The sequence below is a fragment of the Micromys minutus genome (genome assembly GCF_963924665.1).
Source record: "Micromys minutus genome assembly, chromosome: 11".
Classification (NCBI taxonomy): Eukaryota; Metazoa; Chordata; class Mammalia; order Rodentia; family Muridae; genus Micromys; species Micromys minutus.
In genome coordinates, this window is record NC_137980.1 from 59,708,436 (window position 1) to 59,729,006 (window position 20,571).

The window sequence follows — 20,571 nt, forward strand, 5'->3', positions numbered from 1 at the left end:
CCAGCAACCACATGGTGGCTCACAACCATCTGTAATGGGGTCTGATGTTCTCGTCTGGTGTGTCTGAAGACAGTGTACTCAGTGAGTCTTCCAATGTCCTTATGTAGGCCTCTAGCAGGTGTGGTCCAAATTAAAGTTGTGTACCACCATGCCTGAATCTGGAACTTTCTTTGTCCCAGCCTAACCTTCAACTCAAAGATCTGCTTACCTCTGTCTCCTAGGATTAAAGGTGTGCACTACCTTGCCTGAGATCCAGGTCAGAAACCTGTCTTCCAGCCTCAAGATCTGGATCACAGGTGTGCCCTCACATTTCTGGATTGTGGTTCATCCCAGATGTAGTCACGTTGACAACCAGTAATAACTATCATACATTGGTGGGTTGAGGTATATCCATTTACCATAGATGGTTTTGCAGACAAAGAGAAAATTCCAGGCTTTACAAAAGGCTTTGATACTCTAAGGAGACAACATGTGAGGGGAAAGTATTAACAGTCTCTGTGGCTCCCTGGGGGCACATCACCTCTGACTTTCAACTTTATTTTCTGGATCATCCTGTGGGGGATCTTGTTGAAGCCAGATTCTAGCCTGTGGGATTGTAGTTTGCAGACTTTACACACTTTTGTCAAGAAACCTTGCACAAGATAATGATGGTCTCCCACCTGAACTGAGCTGCCTCTTGGTTTCTAGTAAAATAAAGAACAGGAAGTGATGTCACGAGAGGGCGGGATCCAGCTTTGTTTTGGACACTGACTTTACTGTCAAATTGATGAACAGACATAGTGTTTGATTTCCAAGCTGTTACCAGGCACAGCCTGGGTAGCCCATTATGAGCTCACAACCAGGTGTAGACTTGATCAGAGCTCTTAAATTATCATCTCTCCAAGAATCCCTTAAAGAAACAGGCACAGTCTCTCTAGAGTTAACCAGCAGAGACCTCAGCTGGGAGTTCCATGCTTTAGCCTCTTCACCTGCAAATAATTGGGAACAAGGAGACACATAAGTGACCAGGAAAACTGCATGTGTGCTGAGCACTGGCCTCCAATATCTACATGGTAGATCTTGCTTGATGTTGCGGTTACTGTGTTGGAATCTCCACCATCCAGCTGTATTTTAGGTCAGCTCTTCAGGACTAATGATGGAACTTCAGGTTCATTGTTGCAGGCTTTTTTTTTTTTTTTTTTTTTTTTTTTTTTTTTTTTTTTTTTTTTTTTTAAATCACACTGTGAACTCGGGTTATGTTGTTTTTAGTTGTGGTGTAGCTTGGCTCTTAACACATAACCTTTAATCCTGCTGGCAGGAATACAGACACACCCTTAGTACACACCTTTAATGCCAAACAATGAAGATAAAGTTAATTTGTAGAAGGAAGCACTCATATTTGAAAGTGATGTCTAATTGAGTGGCAGACAAAGTGATGAATTCGAGAAAAGATTTTTAGAATAGAATACGCCCAACTCTCATGAGAAGAGAGAGAAGGAAGGAGGCAGTTTTCCTGCAACAGTTTTTACAAAGACAGGTTGAGAACAAGCTAGACACAGATGAAGACAGATGTGCCAGAAGATTAGAACATATTGTCAAAGTTAGTGTGAAGCCAAGTAGAACAATTGAGAGGCTAAGAGAGAGAAGCCAGATTGAATCAGTCAGCTTGGAGAGTAGTGTGAGAACAGCTGAATTGAGCCAGCCAACCAGAGCTCAGAAAGAACTAGAGAGGGTGAGCTTACTCAGCAGTAAATATCAGCAACTGAAAACCTTCTAGACCTAAATTAGATTCTACAGAAGTTTCCAGGACTGGGCCTAGAGTAGCAGACAAGGCAGTAAGCCTCTGAGATGACAATACAGGAAAATAAGTTACATTTAAAGTTCATGACAGCTCCCCACTCCATCTTTATGAAAAGACATCATGCCCACCTCAGTTTCCAACCTGTCAAAGAATCTGAGGGACACTTTTTTGTGTGTCCTAGAGAGTGTGACTTGGGGCTTGCTTACCATTGGGCTGATGAGAGGACATATGCAGCCATTTCTAGTGATTCTTTGTTTCCCAGCTCCAACATACATACCAATAGAATGCACAATCACTTAACTATCCATTTTTTGCATTCAGATTTATCTTTATAAAAATAATAAATCAGGGGACTGGAGGGGTGCCTCAGTGATTAAAAATACTGTCTGCTTTTCCAGAGGACCTAGGTTCCATTTCCAGCAATTGCAGGGTAGTTCATAACTGTCCATAACTCTAGTCCCAGGATATCTGATGCCTTTGTCTGACCACTGCTGACACTATATGCATGTGGTGCAGACATATGTGTAGGCAAAATAAATCCTCAAAAATTAATAAATAAGCTGTAAAATTTAACCTTTTATTGTATATATTTAAAACTGACTATATTTTATATACATGTAGTAAAATGGTTTATATTGATTTGAGTGTGATGTTAGAAACATAGACAAAAAAAGAAATATAGACAAATATATTTGTTTCTTTATAAAGTCAAATGACATGAAAGTCAGAAGGTATAGCAGTTTCAATGAAAGCAACTTTGAAGTATTCCTGCTTTTCTTTGTAATATTAACTGGAAAGTTTTTTCCTTTTATTTTATGAACTTATTATCAACTCTCAAATCTCACGCTACACAGCACACAGTCAGTCTTAGGTTTCCATTGCTGTGATAAAACACCATAAATAAAAACAACTTGGAAAGGAAAGGGTTTATGTGGCTTACAGGTCAGAGTCCATTGTTTAGGAAAGCCAAGGCAGGAACTTGCAGCAGAAACAGAAGCCATTACCATGCTAGGATACTGCTTACTGGCTTACATGACTTGCTCAGGTTGCTTTTTTTTTTCTTCTCCATTTTGTTCTTAGACTTAAGTGTATGCGTTTTTCTTGAGTACTTGTTTGTGCACCAAAGGCTTTCTTGGTAAGCCTACGAAGGTCAGACGAGAGCGTTGGATCCTCTGGAACTGGAGGTTATGGACGTTTGTGAGCTATCATATGGGTTCTGGGAATCAAACCTGTGTTCACTGCAAGAACAAATGCTCATAACAGCTGAACAATCTCTTCAGCTCCATCCTGCTTTCTTATATCACCCAGGACCAGTGGTTGGTAGTGACACTGCCCCCCAGTGGGCTGGACCCTCTCCTACCAATTTTCACTCAAGAAAATGCCTCCAGAGTTATTTATTGGCCAATTTTTGGGGACATTTTTCCAATTGGGGTTCCTCTCCCTAGATATCTAGTTTGTGTATAGTTAACAAAACAAAAAACAAAACACACAGAGAATGACTGCTTAGGATTAAAGAGGCAACGAGTTTCAAAGATGTCTGAGAAGCAATAACTGGGAAATATAAATGTCTATAGGAACGAGATAAAAGAACCAGCTGGATGTCTGTGGAAAGGAGCTGATTGTACTGCTATCTGCAGAGTTGAGTCTACCTGTGTAAGTGAAGGGGCAGAACTGAAACCAGGTGAAGAAATGGCCAGATGGAGGGATGGCAGGTCCAGATAGGAGATCCCTACGTAGTCAGACAGCAGTTGAGATGTAGTATTGACACTGGAGACTGAGCCGAACTAAAGTTCCTGGGACATTTGGTTATTTTCTGTCTGTCCGTCCCAGATGAGAATATTACGGAGCAGCAAGATCCTCCTGGAAAACATCCAGGGCTCAGAGTGCGGCAGTATCTCCTCATCACCCAGTACTTGTCACCGACCACCAGGGTATCCTGGTGGGTCCATCTGCCGGCAGTATGTGGCCAGTCCTCTTAGTCGGCCGTTCCGCTAGGGAGTCATGTGCGCACGCGCAGAAACTACACGGACAGCTGCTATTGGCTGGATGGGGAAGTGTTATCTGCGGTGACCAATGGCATGTGCGAGGCTGTGTGCCGCAGTGCCTCCTGGGAACGTTTTGCCACTGCCGGTTGCCAGTAGCGGAGGAAGTGAGACGGCTTTTGATTGGCGCCTGAACCGCGGAAGCGCCACACCGAACTGACGAGTGGAAACTGGAGCTATGCTGCTGTTCTGCCCGGGCTGCGGGAACGGACTGATTGTGGAGGAGGGGCAGCGTTGCCATCGCTTCGCCTGCAACACTTGCCCCTACGTCCATAATATCACACGCAAGGTGAGTTCCACAAGCGGGTGCACAGAGCAAGCTTCGGCGCGGTAGGCTTTTGTGCTCTCTGGTGCGCTGGTACCCCAAGTCCAGCAGTCGCTGCTCCAGTGGCGGTGCTCGGGCCACGTCGAAGTCTTTCTTTTCTTTTTCTTTTTTCTTTTTTTCCCCACTACAGGGACTTCCGCCTCTAGCTCTCCGTTGCCTACTTTGTGATACTCAAAAAAATTGTGGGAATTTTATTCACACCCTGCCAGACTCCAGTCCGCTCCTCACCTGTGATTTCAAATCCTTGAGTTCTTTTTGTTGCTCTTTTGCTCCCAGCCTCTGTCGTTATTCTTGAGAATCCTCACCGTGTACGTAGTGCAGTTAGGTCCTTGCTTTTGCCCGAGTCACTCTTCCTTGAATAACACACAGAGACACACTTACTCATTCTCATCTCTCTTCCCCTCCCCGCCTCGTGTATGTGTGCATATATGCCTCTCTGTTTCTTCCCTTCACTTTATCTCTCTCCCTCTCCTCTTTTAAAATAATAGCTACTTCATTCCTAATGCTTGTTCATTAGAGCTGCATGGGAGTTAGAGTCTGGATTTGTGGTAAGATGAATTGTGACATAATTTCTAAATGACAGAGATGCCTGATAAACTTAGGAAAGCAGCCAAATGTGACCTGGGGAGTGCTGGTGTACCCAGCTAAATGACTTCATTTGTTTGTCTTTCATTATTAGGTGTTTTAGGGGTATGAGAGAAGAGCAAGGTTTTACTAGGCTGTGGTTTTTATTTTTCCTTCTGTCTGGTGTTTCCTTCAGTTTCTAGAGGTCTTTGACATTGAACCTCTTGGCTGTCACAAACCCCCTATATTTCAGTGACTCACACTGCTCTTTGAAAGATAAATATTGTACAGGGAATGCTGAAGGGAGGTTGTGGTTTAGTGGTCTGCTTGTAAAACTGCAATTACTTCAAATCTAATGGCTTGTTTCTGTTAGGTAACAAACCGAAAGTATCCAAAGCTAAAAGAAGTGGATGATGTGCTTGGTGGAGCAGCTGCCTGGGAGAATGTGGACTCTACAGCAGGTGAGGATTTTTTTCATAACAGAGCCAGTGACTCAACCTTATTTATTATTACTTATTATTATATCTAATAATAATCAATTTATTATTAAATGCAACCTTGTCTATTATTAGGGCCAGTAAGATGGCTCAGCAGTTAAAAGCACTTGTTGCCAAACCTGTTAGCCTGAGTTTGATTCTTGGAGCCCAGATAGTTAGAGAGACCTGATTTATGGAAAGTTTTTTTTTTTTTTTTTTTTGTAACCCCTATACCATCCATTGTTCGAATGCACACGTGCGTCCTGGAACTTGCTCTGTAGACTGTGCTGGCCTCGAGCTCAGAGATCCACCTGTCTGCCTCCCACATGCTGGTTTTAAAAGCATATACCACTGCCACCTGGCTATATTAGAATTTTTAAAATTAGGTTTTTTTCAAGGATCCTTTAAAGGAAAGTTACCACACTGATTGATACCTGGACTGTTGTTTCATATTCTCAAGTCAGATATGGACAAGTATAATTAAAAATAAATCTGGTAAATATTTTCTTTTTGAAGCAAATTTGGAGTTCATTACAAAAAAGTTTTAGTGGTGACAAACATAGTTGCTGAAGGGTGAGAGAGATCCATGCTTCAGTGGGTGTGGGTTTCTCAGGAGAGTTATGTTGTGTGTATTTTCAAATACCAACACTGAAAAAGTTATTTGCCCTGATGTTTTATTTTCATTTCATTTTTTATTATATGGATTAAAATATATGATATGGGTAAAATAAAAAATATTATATGGATAAAATATGGGTGAAGCTTGGTTGCTTAAGCTTGTGATTCTGTGCTCTCTGGGTGGGGGCAGAAGGGTCAGTGCTTATCTGGGCTTCATGAGACCCTGTCTCAGTCTGTTAACCAATAAATAGTGTGGGTCAGGATTTCAGTGGTTGAGAGTATGGGACTGGGTTTCCTTCCCAACTTCCACATGGCAACTCAGACCTTCTGTACTTGTAGTTTCAGGTGATCTATTGCCTTCTACTGGTATTCAAGGGCACTGCATGAACATGGTGCACAGAATACCAGAAGGCAAAACATGCAGATAATAATGTTAAAAAGTTAAAGGGAGGGGTGATATTTGCAATTGGGAGTATTAAAAAGTAAATGTTTACATCTTGATTTATGTTTGATAGACTTAAATGTAATAATGGAATGAAGGAAGATGGCTCTAAATAGTACCCATTTTAGAAGGAAGATGACGTTAGTAGTTTTTTCCTCAATAGTGGAATATACAGATCTTCTATGTTAAAGGGTATCATTAGCTAGGTACAACTGAGAGATGGAGACAGGAAAATGAGGAGTTCTTGCTGTGTATTCCAGGCTGGCTTCATAGCAAGTCTCTTACTTCAGTTTTCCAAGTGCTACCTCAGTGGGCATGCATTTTTGTATTATTCCCACAAAACAGACTATGGTAGGCCCTTCCCATACTGTCTTTCAGCCATTCTTATTCCCACAAAACAGACTATGATAGACCCTTCCCATAATGTCTTTCAGCCATTCTGAGCCAGAGTTGAGAAGGGAAGTGGAGCCCAGGGATAGAAAGGGGGGCAATGTCAAAAAACTTCAAGCCTCTACTCATTTTCAAATTTCAGGTCTTTTGTTGCTTTTATAAAACAAGGTCTTTCTGTCTCATTATTGATGTGCTGTGGGAAGGATGTTGCTGTTGGCAACCTCACCATCAGCGAGGGACTCTAAATGAGCATGGGGATGAGATGTTTACCCACACTTAATGGTGTTTTTGGAATGTGGATAACTTGTTTTTCTTTTCTCAGAGCCATGTCCAAAATGTGAACATCCCCGTGCCTACTTCATGCAGCTTCAGACCCGTTCTGCAGACGAGCCAATGACTACCTTCTATAAGTGCTGCAGTGCTCAGTGCGGACATCGCTGGAGGGATTAAGGGCAGGACCTGCCCAGCTGCAAGCATGAATTTTGTGTGCTGAAGCCATTTGCTATATAAGAGGCTGACTCTTCTGTGGTGAAGGACCAGGGTGAAATAGATAAAGTTCTTAATGTATAGGGGCTCTCAGCTCTTTGGAGATACACAGAAGGATCTCGCTTGGGTTCAGGCCCTGCTCCTTACCATTCTAACTTGGAACTTGGTTTGTAGCCAGTATTTTTTTTAAATGTCTTCCAAAACATGTTTTCTCTGTGTACTGTTTGCTGTCCTTGCTTCGTAGACCAGGTTGACCTTGAACTCGGATCCACCTTCTACCTCCTGAGTGCTGGGATTAAAGGTGTGCACCACTGCTGCCAATGATAATTCTTGTGTTAGGATTATAGGCATGTGAACCGTTTAATTTTATGAAGTGCTGGGGATTAAACTCTGAGCCTCATGCATGCTAGTAAGTACTCTACCAACTGGGTTATACCTCTAGCCCTATTTTTTAACTTTTTTTCTTTCTAGTCAAATTATGAAAATACTTATAAAAATACTAAAAATCACTTTAAAATTCTAAAATTATATGATTTATCTTGTATGATTAATAACTAAACAAAACTATTCTTTAATTTGGACTTTCTGGATGATTTTGATAGGAATTTAAAAGTAACTAAAACCATTGTCTATTACCAGCTTTGGAGAAAGGTCTACAGTAGAACCTGTATCTAACATTTGAACCCCATCCAAAAATCTATTTCAACCTCAATATATTTAGAAAAGTTACATATTAAGACTATGTGAGGAATGAGCTCATATATGAACTGACTTCTGATGGGAGAGGCTCAGAGAACTCAAGCATGAATTTCTCTACCAAACGAGTAATAGAAAAGTTACCTATTTGTTGAAACCACTAATGGAATCACTCTGTAAGGTGGACATATTTATATGTGGGAAGTGCTGTTCTGTTCTGTGCAACTGGACAGTCACACACATGATAAGGAATGTAGATAGTAAAGAGATCTAAAATAACAGATTCTCCCCATGAATATCTGATGTTTACAAAATCCTTAAGTAATCGTATGGACGAATATTTCATAAACCAAAGCTGACTTTGATCTTTGGTTGCTTTTAAGCCTTTGTAACTTTGTTGATTGTCTCCTTTCAATTACTCTGTTACAGAGAAGAGCTACACAGTCTTCTTTGAATGAGGGTGTATTGAGTATTAGAGCATTTGCATATGACAAGTCTGGACTCAGTCCTTAGTACTAGGGCAGTGTTGTGTGGGAGAATGAGGATGTTTACTATTGGGAAGGGTTAGGACATCCTCACATTTCTGGTGGGAGTAGAAATTAGTGCAATAGTTTCTCAGGGCAATATCTATCAGTATTTTAAACTACTACCCAAGGAGGCACAAACGTGCAGTGTTACCACTTGAGAGAGATAACCTTGGGGTTTTCCACCTAGCCTCTTTGTTTCCCAAAATAACAACTCTAATTATAGACTTAATTATATTTATAAATAAGTGTTTAGGCTATAGACTCAGGCCTGTTCCTGGACTAGCTCATAACTTCATTATCCTGTTTATTCTAGTTTAAGTCCCACTTCATGGCTGGTTACCTGGTCCTCAGTTTAATGCAACTGTCTTCTGTGCCCAGGTGAATTTCTAAGTCTGACTATTTTTCCCAGAATTCCTCTCACCCTCTTTCAGGTGTCCCACCGTCCATTTCTTGCCTCACTCATTGGCCATAGGCTTTTTACTGACAGGTGAATGCTTTTCCACTGTACACTAGATTCAATCTATAGAAAGATAAAAGCTGGAATATATGGAGGTCTAACTCAGCCTGTCAGTGGCAGCAGGGGTTGGAAGGGAAGATACCTCCATGCTTCTGCATGTGTCGTCCTGAGTTCATTCAGTGAACTTTTTTTCGGGAAAACTGGAATTTTGGATTAGGCCCCAGAAAAGAATTTTACAATAATTGGGTCAAGTATCCTAACATTAGCCATGTTTATGATTGGGTGGCCTAACAGAAGAATTCTTTTTCAGATCACAGGGTGATTCAGTAGATAACAAGGGTTCAAACAGTTCTTAATATACCATGTTACAAGGGAGTTAAGATGTAACTTTGACTGTCAACGAAGAAATCTTACTATCTCTGTGAGTTATAGGCTGGGAAAGTCAGACTCATAGGTTACGTGTTTAGGCTTTAGTGTACTGTGTTAAAATTCCTATCTATAAAAGGACTACTGACTATGTAGGTAGCCATCATTGTTTTATAATTCACAACTTAGCTGGATAGAGATTTTAACTACACTTCATTTTCCCACATTTAAAAATTAGTGGGTTAGGGTTTCGGGTTAGGGGTTAGGGTTTCGGGTTAGGGGTTAGGGTTTCGGGTTAGGGGTTAGGTTTAGGGTTAGTCAGGGTTAGGGTTAGTCAGGATAAGGGTTAAGGAACTAGGGTTATTAGGGTTTGTTAGGGTTTAGGGTTATTAGGGTTAGGTTAGGTTTGGGTTAGGGCTTAGGGTTAGGTTTAAAGGTTAGGTTAGGGTTAGGGTTATCAGGGTTAGTGTATCAGTGTTGGGGTTAGGAGTTAGGGTTTGTCAGGATTTGGGTGAATCAGGTTAGGGTTAGTTAGGGTTAGGGTTAGTGTTGGTTAGAGTTGGGGGTTAGGGTTAGATCATACACAAGAAAGTAATGACATCTGTTGTTACCGAACTAAAGTAAATCAGTTACAAAGAAGTAGTTTAATGCATTTTGAAGATAATGCCAATTGAGAAAAATGTTCTTGTTTTTTCTTAAAGAGGCAACTTTACCACTGGATAAACTTTTAATGCTAACTGTACATGAATTAACATTAGAAACAATTATCTGTTTATTGACACAGTGAGGAACACATGGGTAAGCACGTTGTACTTTGGTTTGAGTAGCGTCTTAGTTAAAGAACGTTTCATTCAGCTACAGTGAATTGTTCTAGTATTTTTGAGAAGTGTAAGAGCAAATAGAAGAAAGTTAGGACATCCATTGTTTCCGAATTAAAGTAAATCAGTTACAAAGTAGAACAGTTTAATGCATTTTGAAGATGACATGTGTTGAGAGAAATGTTCTTGTTTTCTTCTTAATAATGCACATTTAACTAACTGCACATGGGGTACCATTAGAAACTCTTCTGGTTTCTGGCACAGTGAGGAGCACAGGGGCCATGGGCATTTTACTTTGATATGTGTATTGTCTTAATTAAAGAAAGTTTCTTTCAGCTACCATGAATTGTTCTGTCCTGTAAAATGTGTATGAGCAAATACAAAAAAGTAACGACATTCATTGTTTCTGAAGTAAAGTAAATCAGTTACAAAGCAGAACTAGTTTAATGTGTTTTGAAGATGGTGTCTACTGACAGAAACATTCTTGGTTTCTTCTTCTTTATTTATCTATCTATTTCTTTATTTTCTTACAACTTTATATAAAGAAGAGAGAGATACATGTACAGATTTTTAAAAGTATTTTGGCAATTCTTTTAGAGGTTTGATAGCATACATTGAAATCCCACTAGTTACCATAAGCATAAAGTACATGTAGAACAGAACATAACATGGAAACAGTCAGAGAGAGTTTTCTTGGTGTGTATAGATTAAACATAATGATCTTTGAATACCAAGGCTATATTCCTAGCTCTTGGATTATTAATGATTTAAGGTCTAGGTGTACCACACTCTGAGAGGGTGCTATACACTTATTTTTTTTCCTAAGAAGGACTGAGGCTTTCACTTTTTGGCCTTTGTTATTCTTGAGCTTCATATGGCCTGTGAGTTGTTTCTGGGGTATTCAGAGCTTTCTGGGGTTAGTATCCAATTATCAGTAACTGCATATTATGTCTGTTCTTTTGTGACTGGGTTATCTCACTCAGGATGATATTCTCTAGACATCCTTTTTCCTAGGAATTTCATAAAGTCATTGTTTCTAATAGCTGAGTAGTACTCAATTGTGTAAATATACCACAATTTTTGTATCCATCTGTCTACTGAAGGACATCTGGGTTCTTTCCAGGTTCAGGCTATTATAAATAGGGCTTCTATGAACATTGTGGTGCATGTGTCCTTATTGTATGTTGGAGTATCTCAACATACAATATGCCCAAAAGTGGGATAACTGGGTCTTCAGGTAGGACTATGTCTAATTTTCTGAGGAACCCCGCCAGACTGATTACCAGAGTGGTTGTACCAGCTTACAACCCCACCAACAATGGAGGAGTGTTCCTCTTTCTCCTCATCCTTGCCAGCATCTGCTGTCATCTGAGTTTTTGATCTTAGTCATTCTGAATAAGTTTTGATCTTAGTCATTCTAATAATTCTGGTGTGAGGTGGAATCTCAGGGTTGTTTTGATTTGCATTTCCCTGATGACTAGGGATGTTGAGCACTTCCTTAGATGCTTTTCAGCCATTCGATATTCCTCAGTTGGGAATTTTTTTTTTAAGCTTTGTACTTCATTTTTTAATAGGATTGTTTGATTCTCTGGAGTCTAACTTCTTGAGTTTCTTTGTCTATATTGGATATTAGACCTCTATCAGATATGGGGTTGGTAAAGAGCTTTTCTCAATCTATTGGCTGCTGTTTTGGTTTCTTGACAGTGTCCTTAGCCTTACAGAAACTTTGCAATCTCATTAAGTCCCATTTCTCAATCTTTGGTCTTGGAGCACAAGCCATTGGTTTTCTGTTCAGGAAAATTTCCCCTGTGCATATGTGTTCTAAGGTTTCCCCCACTTTCTCTTCTAATAGTTTCAGTGTACCTGGTTTAATGTGGAGATCTTTGACCCACTTGCACTTGAGCTTTGTACGAGGAGATAAGAAAGGGTCTATTTTCATTCTTCTGCATGCTGAGTGCCAGTTGAGCTAACACCATTTGTTGAAGAGGCTGTCCTTTTTCCATTGAATGTTTTCAGCTCCTTTGTCAAAAATTAAGTGACCATATGTGTGAGGGTTCATTTCTGGATCTTCTATTCTGTTCCATTGATCAACCTGCCTATCTCTGTACTAGTACCATGCAGTTTTTAACACAATTGCCTTGTAATATAGCTTGAGGTCAAGGATGGTGATTCCTGCAGATGTTTTCTTGTTGTTGAGGATAGATTTCAATATTCTAGGTTTTTTGTTATTCCAGATGAATTTGCAGATTGCTCTTTCCAGCTCTATGAAGAATTGGGTTGGAATTTTGATGGGGATTGCATTGAATCTGTAGATTGCTTTAGGTAAGATGGTCATTTTTACAATGTTGATTCTTCCAATCCATGTGCATGGGAGATCTTTCAGTCTTCTGAGATCTTCTTCAAGATTTGAAGTTCTTGTCATACAGGTCCTTCACTTGCTTAGAGTCACACCAAGGTATTTTATATTGTTAGTGACTATTGTGAAGGGTATCTTTTCTCTAATTTCTTTCTCAGCATGTTTGTCCTTTGAGTAGAGGAAGGCTACTGATTTGTTTGAGTTAATTTTATATCCAGACACTTTGCTGAACTTGTTTATCAGCTGTAGAAGTTCTCTGGTGGGATTTGTGGGGTCACTTAAAACACTATCATGTCATCTGCAAACAGTGATGTTTTTACTTCTTCCTTTCCAATTTGTATCCATTTGATTTCCTTTTGCTGTATAATTGCTCTGGCCAGGACTTCCCATACTATGTTGAATAGGTAGGGGGAGAGTGGGCAGCCTTGTTTAGTCCCTGATTTTAGTGGGATTGCTTCAGGTTTCTCACCATTAAGTTTGATGTTGGCTATTGGTTTGTTGTATATTGCTTTTATTATGTTTAGGTATGGGCCTTGGATTCTGTTCTTTCCAAGACTTTTAACATGAAGGGGTGTTGAATTTTGTCAAATGCTTTCTGAGCATCTAGTGAGATGACCATGTGGTTTTTTTTCTTTGAGTTTGTTTATATGGTGGATTACATTGATGGATTTCCGTATATTAAACCATCCCTGCATCCCAGGGATGAAGCCTACTTGATCATGGTGAATGATCGTTTTGGTGTGTTCTTGGGTTCAGTATGCTAGAATTTTGTAGAGTATTTTTGCATCAATGTTCATAAGGGCGATTGGTCTGAAGTTCTCTTGCCTTGTAGGGTCTTTCTGTGTTTTAGGAATGTGGGTTATTGTGGACTGGAAAAATGAGTTGGGTAGTGTTCATCTGACTCTGTTTTGTGGAATAATTTGGAGAGTATTGGTATAAGGTTGGACTTTCACCAACTGTTCCCCAGCTCTCATCTTCTTTGATGCAGAGTTTCTGTAGCCCAGGATGGTATAAACGCCTCATCTTCCTAGGTCCTTTCTCTCAATGCTAGGGTGACAGGCATGTGTCCTTCACACCCTTCTTTCCAAACGGTGAACATCACCTTAGCATCCTCCCCTTCTGGTACTGGGTTATCATATGGCCATGAGGGAGGTAAATGACACTCAGCCAAACCAAAGACACATTGCCACAGTCACAGACAGGCCTGGACAGGACTGACATGACTAGCACCATTTCTGACTGCCACTACTTGAAGTACGGTCCTGCAGTTGCAGGACAACCATCCATACAGCAAAGAAAGAACCTGTTCCAAGCATCTGAGCAGTGGGGACCCAGAACCATGTCAATACAGGCATTTGGGACAGGACGTGGGGAGGCAGGGAAGCAGCCAGAGCTAGACACAGCTGAAGGTACACAGGGAACATGGGGGCGGGGGACGGGTGAGAGCAGTGAGGTCACAGGCCAGCTGGGGATAGTCTGAGTAAAGGGCTTCCAGTGTGGATATGACAGGAGCCACAGCAGGAATGGTCAGATTCTGAGGCCCCACAAATGTGGGAAGGAGCTTAGACTGTCACTGGGTTATGTGGGGACATTGTGGGTACAGAAGGAGGGCCTGGAGGCTGCAGGGTTCCCTGCAGTGGTCTCTTCAGGTGTCAGGGAAGCCTACAGTGGCTTCATCAGACCTATGACAGGCAGGCAGGCTCTGGCTGCAAGTGAAAATCAGGGGACAGGTCCTTTGTGCAGGCAGGTTATGGGACACTCCCTGGTGCCCCTTGGGATGCAAACTAAAGGTAAAGGACACTGGGAAGCATGCAGGTCCCATGCACAGGACATACATACCTGTAGATTTTTCCAGAATTTCTACAGACCATCTGTCACTAGTGCTGTTAATTAGATTTCTTGGCCCATTCCCGGACGGACCACACCAAACAAACATGGTTCCACGTGGAGAGGTCAAGGCCGAGTAAAGAAGAGAAAGAGATCGAGGAGGAGGGGTTTTGGTCTTTTGTAGGGGTAGTGACATCACTTGCTCCCAGGTGGAGGTGGGATTCTGAACTGATGTCTTCTGGGAATGCTTTGGCTGTTTCCATGGCAATTGATGTGCTAGGTTCCTGTCACCTGTGGGTGGAGCCATTGCTGGAGGAAGGAGCTATCCTAATGCCAACATTCCTCCCTTTTTCTTATAAAAAGGGAGAAAAGGAGAGGATAGGGAAGCCAATGGTGAAAAGGAAATAGGGGCGGCGGGTCTCTTAAACTGCTTCCTGCTGTATTGGGTGTCGTAGGGGTGTAGCTGGTTTTCACCATCGGGGTCTGCTTGGTAATCATTAACATCAGGATCCTCCATGGGTAATGGATTGTAGTCCTGCAACAGGAAATGATTAATGGTTTGGTTAGAAATTTTTTGTATCTATCATTGAAGGAATGTAGAGACAAGATTGATAAGGCAGGGAGCAAACAGTAATGCCAGAAAGATGACTAGGAGAGGGGTTATGAAAGGGAGTATCCACTTCCATATAGGGTTTTCGAAGGTCAAGAAACTGGAAGTCTCACGTTTCCTGGAATTTTGTATGTCTGTCTGTAGCTCCTGGATCTTATCTCTCACTGTTAGGGGAAGGATGAAGAGAGTGGGAGGCAAGGGAGATACCTCTGTGGGGCCCATGTTGGGAATCCCTTCCCCCGAGGGACCAGCCACACAATAGTATAGTAGAGAATAGAGTTTATTCAGGTCATGGGAGAGTTAGGGTGTTAGAGGCAGAGAGAGAGAGAGAGAGAGAGAGAGAGAGAGAGAGAGAGAGAGAGAGAGAGAGAGAGAGAGAGAAGAGGAGTAGAGGTCGGCCATAAGCACATGGAAGGAGAGGGGGAAGGGAAGGGGAAGAGGAGGGGTGGGGGTGGGAGAGCAAGGCTGCAAGAGCACAAGAGCAAGAGAGAGAGGAGGGGGCAAGCAGCCCCTTTTATAGTGTCAGGTCACTGGGGTAGAGCATACCTGGCTACTGCTGGGTAATTGAGGGGTGGGGTTTACAACATCCCAACAGTCCCACCAGAGCCAGGGCAAGGATTGAAAGAAGACAAGTTAGTTAAAGCTGCAGCATGACTTCAGCTGGACTGAGGCCTAAGCCTCATGGCAGAAGCAAAGCTTGGTTTAATCTGTCTCCTTTTAAATCATTTTTTAAGCCCTCGAGGGTGGACTCCATTATGTGGTATAGCAAGAAACTGAGGACATTTAGGACAAATCTTTATAATTTGACATGTACATTCTCTAGAAATATCAAATTGTTGTCTCAGGCCATTACTATTTCGATGATAAAAAATGAGATTATACTCTGCCTGGTATACAAATTTATTGTGGCATTGCCTTTACTCAGTGATCCAGGCAACCCAGTATCTCTTACATATCTAAGTATGGAACAGTAAGTTCTCTTAAATTAAGTTGTATTTGAATAAACAATTGTAAAACTCAAAAATTAGCAGTAAAAAAAAAAAAAGAACAATTTTCAAGCAATCGCAAACTATAAGCTATATATATTGGTTATCAGTATATAAATTTAAGGTTTAACTAAGTTTTTAACTTTTAAAAGCAGTGGCTACAGCGCATAATCCAATAATCTCTGCTGCAGCAGGGGGAATTCAAGAGAATGACCATGTGATCCAATTCTATATACCGCTTTCTCATAGATGAACCATCTATAAATACATTATCTATGGGCTGCATGTAAATTTGCAGAAAATAAAAAAGCATGCATAGAGAAAAGAATTAACAACTCTATTAGATAATAATTATCAATTGTCAATTTTGCCTGAAAAGTTTGCACATGCAATAGGCCAAATATCAGTATTTAGCAATAACCAATTTAACTGTTTGAAATAAGCAATAAATATTCCATCAGGTTTAGACATTACTTAAAAAAAAGTACCCTCACTACTGTATAATGGGATTCTGTTTTAACACAACAAAGCCTTCATAATAGGGTGTAAAAACTTTAAAGTCAAAAATGGTTCCTTTTGCCAAAGGACTGCTGTGGGTGTGAGGCAAAAATACAGACAGCCAACAATCGATCATAATCTATATAATATCTGTTGTTAACTAATTGCTTCCTCTATATTCTCTACAAAACTTTTCATCCCTCAGTTAACTGCAGAGGCAACTAGGATTTGCATCTCTGGAGAACAACTGACCTAGGTTTGAGATCTCCTGTGGTGAGCTTAAGGAGAGGTTTTAGTCAGTTAATTAGCCTCCAAGGCAGTGGCAACCCTGGCATGGCACAGCGGGGGCGGAGGGGGACAAGATTTGGGCTGGAGGCAAGCGGTTAATCTAACACCCCCACCCCACCCCCGCCGCACACCCAGTAAGAAGCTGTCTTGGCAGCTGCAGACGGGCTCCCAAAAGGCCGAACTCCAGGAGCTCAATGCTCCTCGACTTTACGCCTACGTGTGCCCGGTGCGAGAGCTGGAGCTCGAGAGCCTGCTGCTGCTGGAGGAGTTGCGCATCCGGCTGAGCCGGGAGGACCGCTGGGCTGAGGACCAGGCGCTCTATGCCGAGGATGCACGCAGCCTGAGACAGCAGCTGGACGAACCGAGCTGGTCCACAGCCCTGGCCGAGGGCGAGCAGGACGCACTGCGGAGGGAACTGCTGGAGCTGCAGCACCGCGACCTGGACGCGGCCCAGGAGCGCCAAGTGCGGGAACCACGCGCCCGTGCCACCAGCCTCTCTATGCACTTCTGAGACCGCGCCTGCGGGACGTACACAGGGCTACGCCCTGCTGGTGGCCGTGGAGGGAGAGCATGCAGCTGTAAGAGGACGAGGTGCGCGAGCTGGAGCAGGCGCTGCGCCGCGGACAAGGGAGCTGGCTCCAGGCGGAGGACGAGGCGCGGCTATGCGCGCAGGAGGTGGACGGGCTGCGGAACCAGGCACTGGAGTGGGAGCAGCTGCGCGCGCGGCTGGAGGATGAGCTGCTGCGGATGCGGGACAGAGAGAGATTGACAGCCTGGAGGATGAGAAGGAAGCCCTTTCCTTGGCCATGGCCGACAGGTTTCGGGACTACCAGGAACTCCTACAGGTGAAAACCGGCCTCAGCTTGGAGGTAGCCACCTACAGGGGCCTTGTTGGAAGGAGAAAGCAATCCGGAGATATTGATCTGGACTCAGAACGTTGAAAACATGCCACAAGAGTCCAGAAACACATCCTATCGCTATATCAACTCAGAACTGCAGAGGAACAATGAGAAAAATCTCTTTCTGCAGCGAAAAATACCTTGAGCAAAACCACAGCCATTGGAAGGGCTGCCAGAATGGGGAACCTGATCTCCTGCTATTCTTCCTCGGCTACAACCTCTCAGCAAAAGCCCCTGGAGAAAACCGTTAGCAGTCAAACCAGTTTAAGACCGGTCACGCCAACCCATGGCTTTCTAAGAAACACTGACGTTCAAGGGAAAACATTCCGCCATAGATCCAAAGTTGAAGGCACGGGGGGACACTGCCACACGGCGGGCCACAGATTCCATATTGCCAGAGTCGTACAGAAGTCACGGGAGCAACGTGGCTGCAGGTGCCGGGAACAGCACCCAGGCAAACGAGAATACCATCATTCTAGGGGAAAAAATAGAAGTGCAAGGCACTAAGGAACAAGAAAGGGGCAGGTCAGGGGCCATCAAATTAAAGCCAGAGGGGAAAATGTTTGATTCTAAAGAGAAGGCTTCTGAGGAGAGAAACTTGAGGTGGGAAGAGCTGACCGAGTTAGATAGAGATGCTAGAAACACAGAAAGCCTGCATCTGAGGGACGAGGCCAAAGAAAAGGAAACACGGGAGGAGAGAGGTGTAAAGGGAAGGGACGTGCCTATCCGTCTAGAAGTATCCTGGGACAGCAGACCAGAGATGTCCACAATACACTTGCAGTCGTCTGGAAGGAAGGGTGCTGGCCACGGTGGGGGAAGAGGCAGAGACCCAGAGACAGAGCTCCAGTTGGACACCTAGGAAACTGCCTGCTCTCTGCAAAGTGACTGTATGGCGGAGACCATGGCAGAAAACATCGTCACCACCTTTCAGCAGTTTATCCAGTCTCCAGGTGCCGAAGAAATTGTCACTACTTTTCTGGACACCAAGGTCACAGGAAAGAGTTTCCCGGTGATAGGAGAACCAGGACAGAAATCGCTGTGGAGTCGAAGCTGACAGACGACGCTGATGTTTCCATCGACGCTGGCCGGGACTAAGGGGTTTGTGGAGGAAGAGGGTGGTGAAGGAGAGACCCGCATGACATTCCAAATGCGTCCACGTCAGAAGACCAACCAGCCCCAGGTGAACGTCCCTCACGTGGAAGAAGTGACAAAGGGGGGCGACTTGGAGGGGGAGCAGAGTTATTTTGTGTCTGCTCCAGATGAGTTCCCTGGGGTGCACGACAGGGAAGGTGATGGCTCTGTGTATGGGCAGATCGACATCGAGGAAGAGTCCACCATCCGGTCGACTAGTGGCAAGTCGAGATTGAGCAGGGGACTTGGAGAAGAGGTGATGGGGGAAGAGAAGCACACGAAGGTCCTGGAGGTCCCAGCACCTTCCCTGGGTGGTGCAGTTGGTTCTGCTCACTTGAAAGAAGAAGCTAGTGGTGAACTCCACGCCGAACCCACAGTCTTTGAGAAAGAGATCAAAATACCGCATGAGTTCCACACCTCCATTAAGGGCGTCTTCTCCAGTGAGTCCCTGCATCGTGCAGCTAGAGGAAACTGAGCACAAGGAGGAGGAGCTGTCTGCCCTGACCAGACAGAGCCAGGGAGAGCCAGGAAGTGTCTCAGTAGATGTAAAGGAAGTCCAGAGGTCCGCTGGAGGTTCTGTGACCTTAAGGGCTGAAGTCAACCTCTCTCAGACTGTAGATGCTGATCGGTTAGACCTGGAGGAGTTGAGTAGGGATAAAGCTGGGGAAATAGAGAGGGCTGCGGAGTCGGTGGTAAGACAGAGCTTGTCCAAGCGCTCCAGCCCAATGCCTAGAAGCCCAGACGGGGAAGATGGAGAGGAGGTGCCTGCCGGTGGCACTCTCTTCAAACGTTGGGCCACCAGGGAGAAGAATGATGCTGACCAGGTCTCTCACAGCTTGGGCCAGCATGTTACCCAGGACCCTGTGTCAGCCACCGTGGAAGTGACCAGCCCAACGGGTTTTGTTCAGTCTCATGTGCTGGAGGATGTAAGCCACTCTGTAAGGCATGTTAAACTAGGTCCCACTGAAATGTGGGGGACAGAACGGGTGTCCTACGGAGGACTCACTGCGCAGGTGGTGGAGATGGATCTGGGCGGCACAAGAGAATTGCTCACGGAGGCACGGGGGGACACTGCCACACGGCGGGCCACTGACGTCCAGAAACACTGACGTCCCTTGAACGTCAGTGTTTCTTAGAAAGCCATGGGTTGGCGTGACCGGTCTTAAACTGGTTTGACTGCTAACGGTTTTCTCCAGGGGCTTTTGCTGAGAGGTTGTAGCCGAGGAAGAATAGCAGGAGATCAGGTTCCCCATTCTGGCAGCCCTTCCAATGGCTGTGGTTTTGCTCAGTGTCGCCAACACCAGCTCTCAGGCCTCCACTGGGGATGGACGTCAGACCCTTGGAGAGAGAGGCATGGGCAGGCTGGATTTGACAAGACGGTGCAGCTGCAAAGAACGGTAGACCAAAGGTCGCTGGCTTCAGACAAGAAGAAAGTGGCCCTTCTCTATCTAGATAATGAGGAGGAGGAGGGTAAGGGTTGGTTTTGATGAGTGGTCTTGAAAGGCACTCTGGACGCATATCAATGTGCAAAGTGTTCAAAATACAAGTCCTTCACTAAACGAAAGGAGGAGGGGGAGGCTGGTCATCAATACCTTTATTTAAAGACGCCTTAGGCTGAGTTGGTTTGCTTAAGAATCCATCTGTAAAGGTTGGGGATTTTTCATCTGAGTTGGAACTTTCACAGACTCTTTTCATCTTTTTAGTCTTAAAAAGTTCTTGTCTCTAAATTTCTCTCTCCACGTGTGGAGACAGTTTCTACAAGTTTGCACCAGGTCACAGGTGTGGCTTACATCTGTTCTACTGTTTATAGGCAAGACACTTTCACATTAACCAGATTAAAATGCTATATTTAAGGTAAGTTTTGTTTGCATGTGCTAATACCGAACAGTAAACTTAACACTGGGAAAGAAAATAGGTAGATTTTTCTCTTTCCTAAGTCTTATTTTATAAGAAATTATAGACAGTAAGCAAGACTATGTTTGGAAAAAA

The 20,571-nt window shown here is 43.5% G+C and overlaps 1 protein-coding gene and 1 pseudogene across 2 annotated transcripts; both read left to right on the top strand.

Annotated features, from left to right (window-relative positions):
• Positions 1-4,000: 4,000 nt before the first annotated feature.
• On the top strand, positions 4,001-9,416 carry LOC308427536 (DNA-directed RNA polymerase III subunit RPC10; the record flags this gene model as incomplete). The annotated part of the gene is made up of 3 exons (XM_080925684.1): positions 4,001-4,111; positions 5,085-5,172; positions 6,960-9,416. The coding sequence occupies 3 exons, from the start codon at positions 4,001-4,003 to the stop codon at positions 7,085-7,087; spliced, it is 327 nt and encodes a 108-aa protein (XP_080781810.1). The 3' UTR covers positions 7,088-9,416.
• A 4,349-nt stretch (positions 9,417-13,765) lies between these two features.
• Positions 13,766-19,691, top strand: LOC308427479 (synemin-like; annotated as a pseudogene). Its single transcript has 3 exons — positions 13,766-13,782; positions 16,688-18,513; positions 18,548-19,691. The product of its transcript is annotated as a synemin-like (transcript).
• Positions 19,692-20,571: the final 880 nt, after the last annotated feature.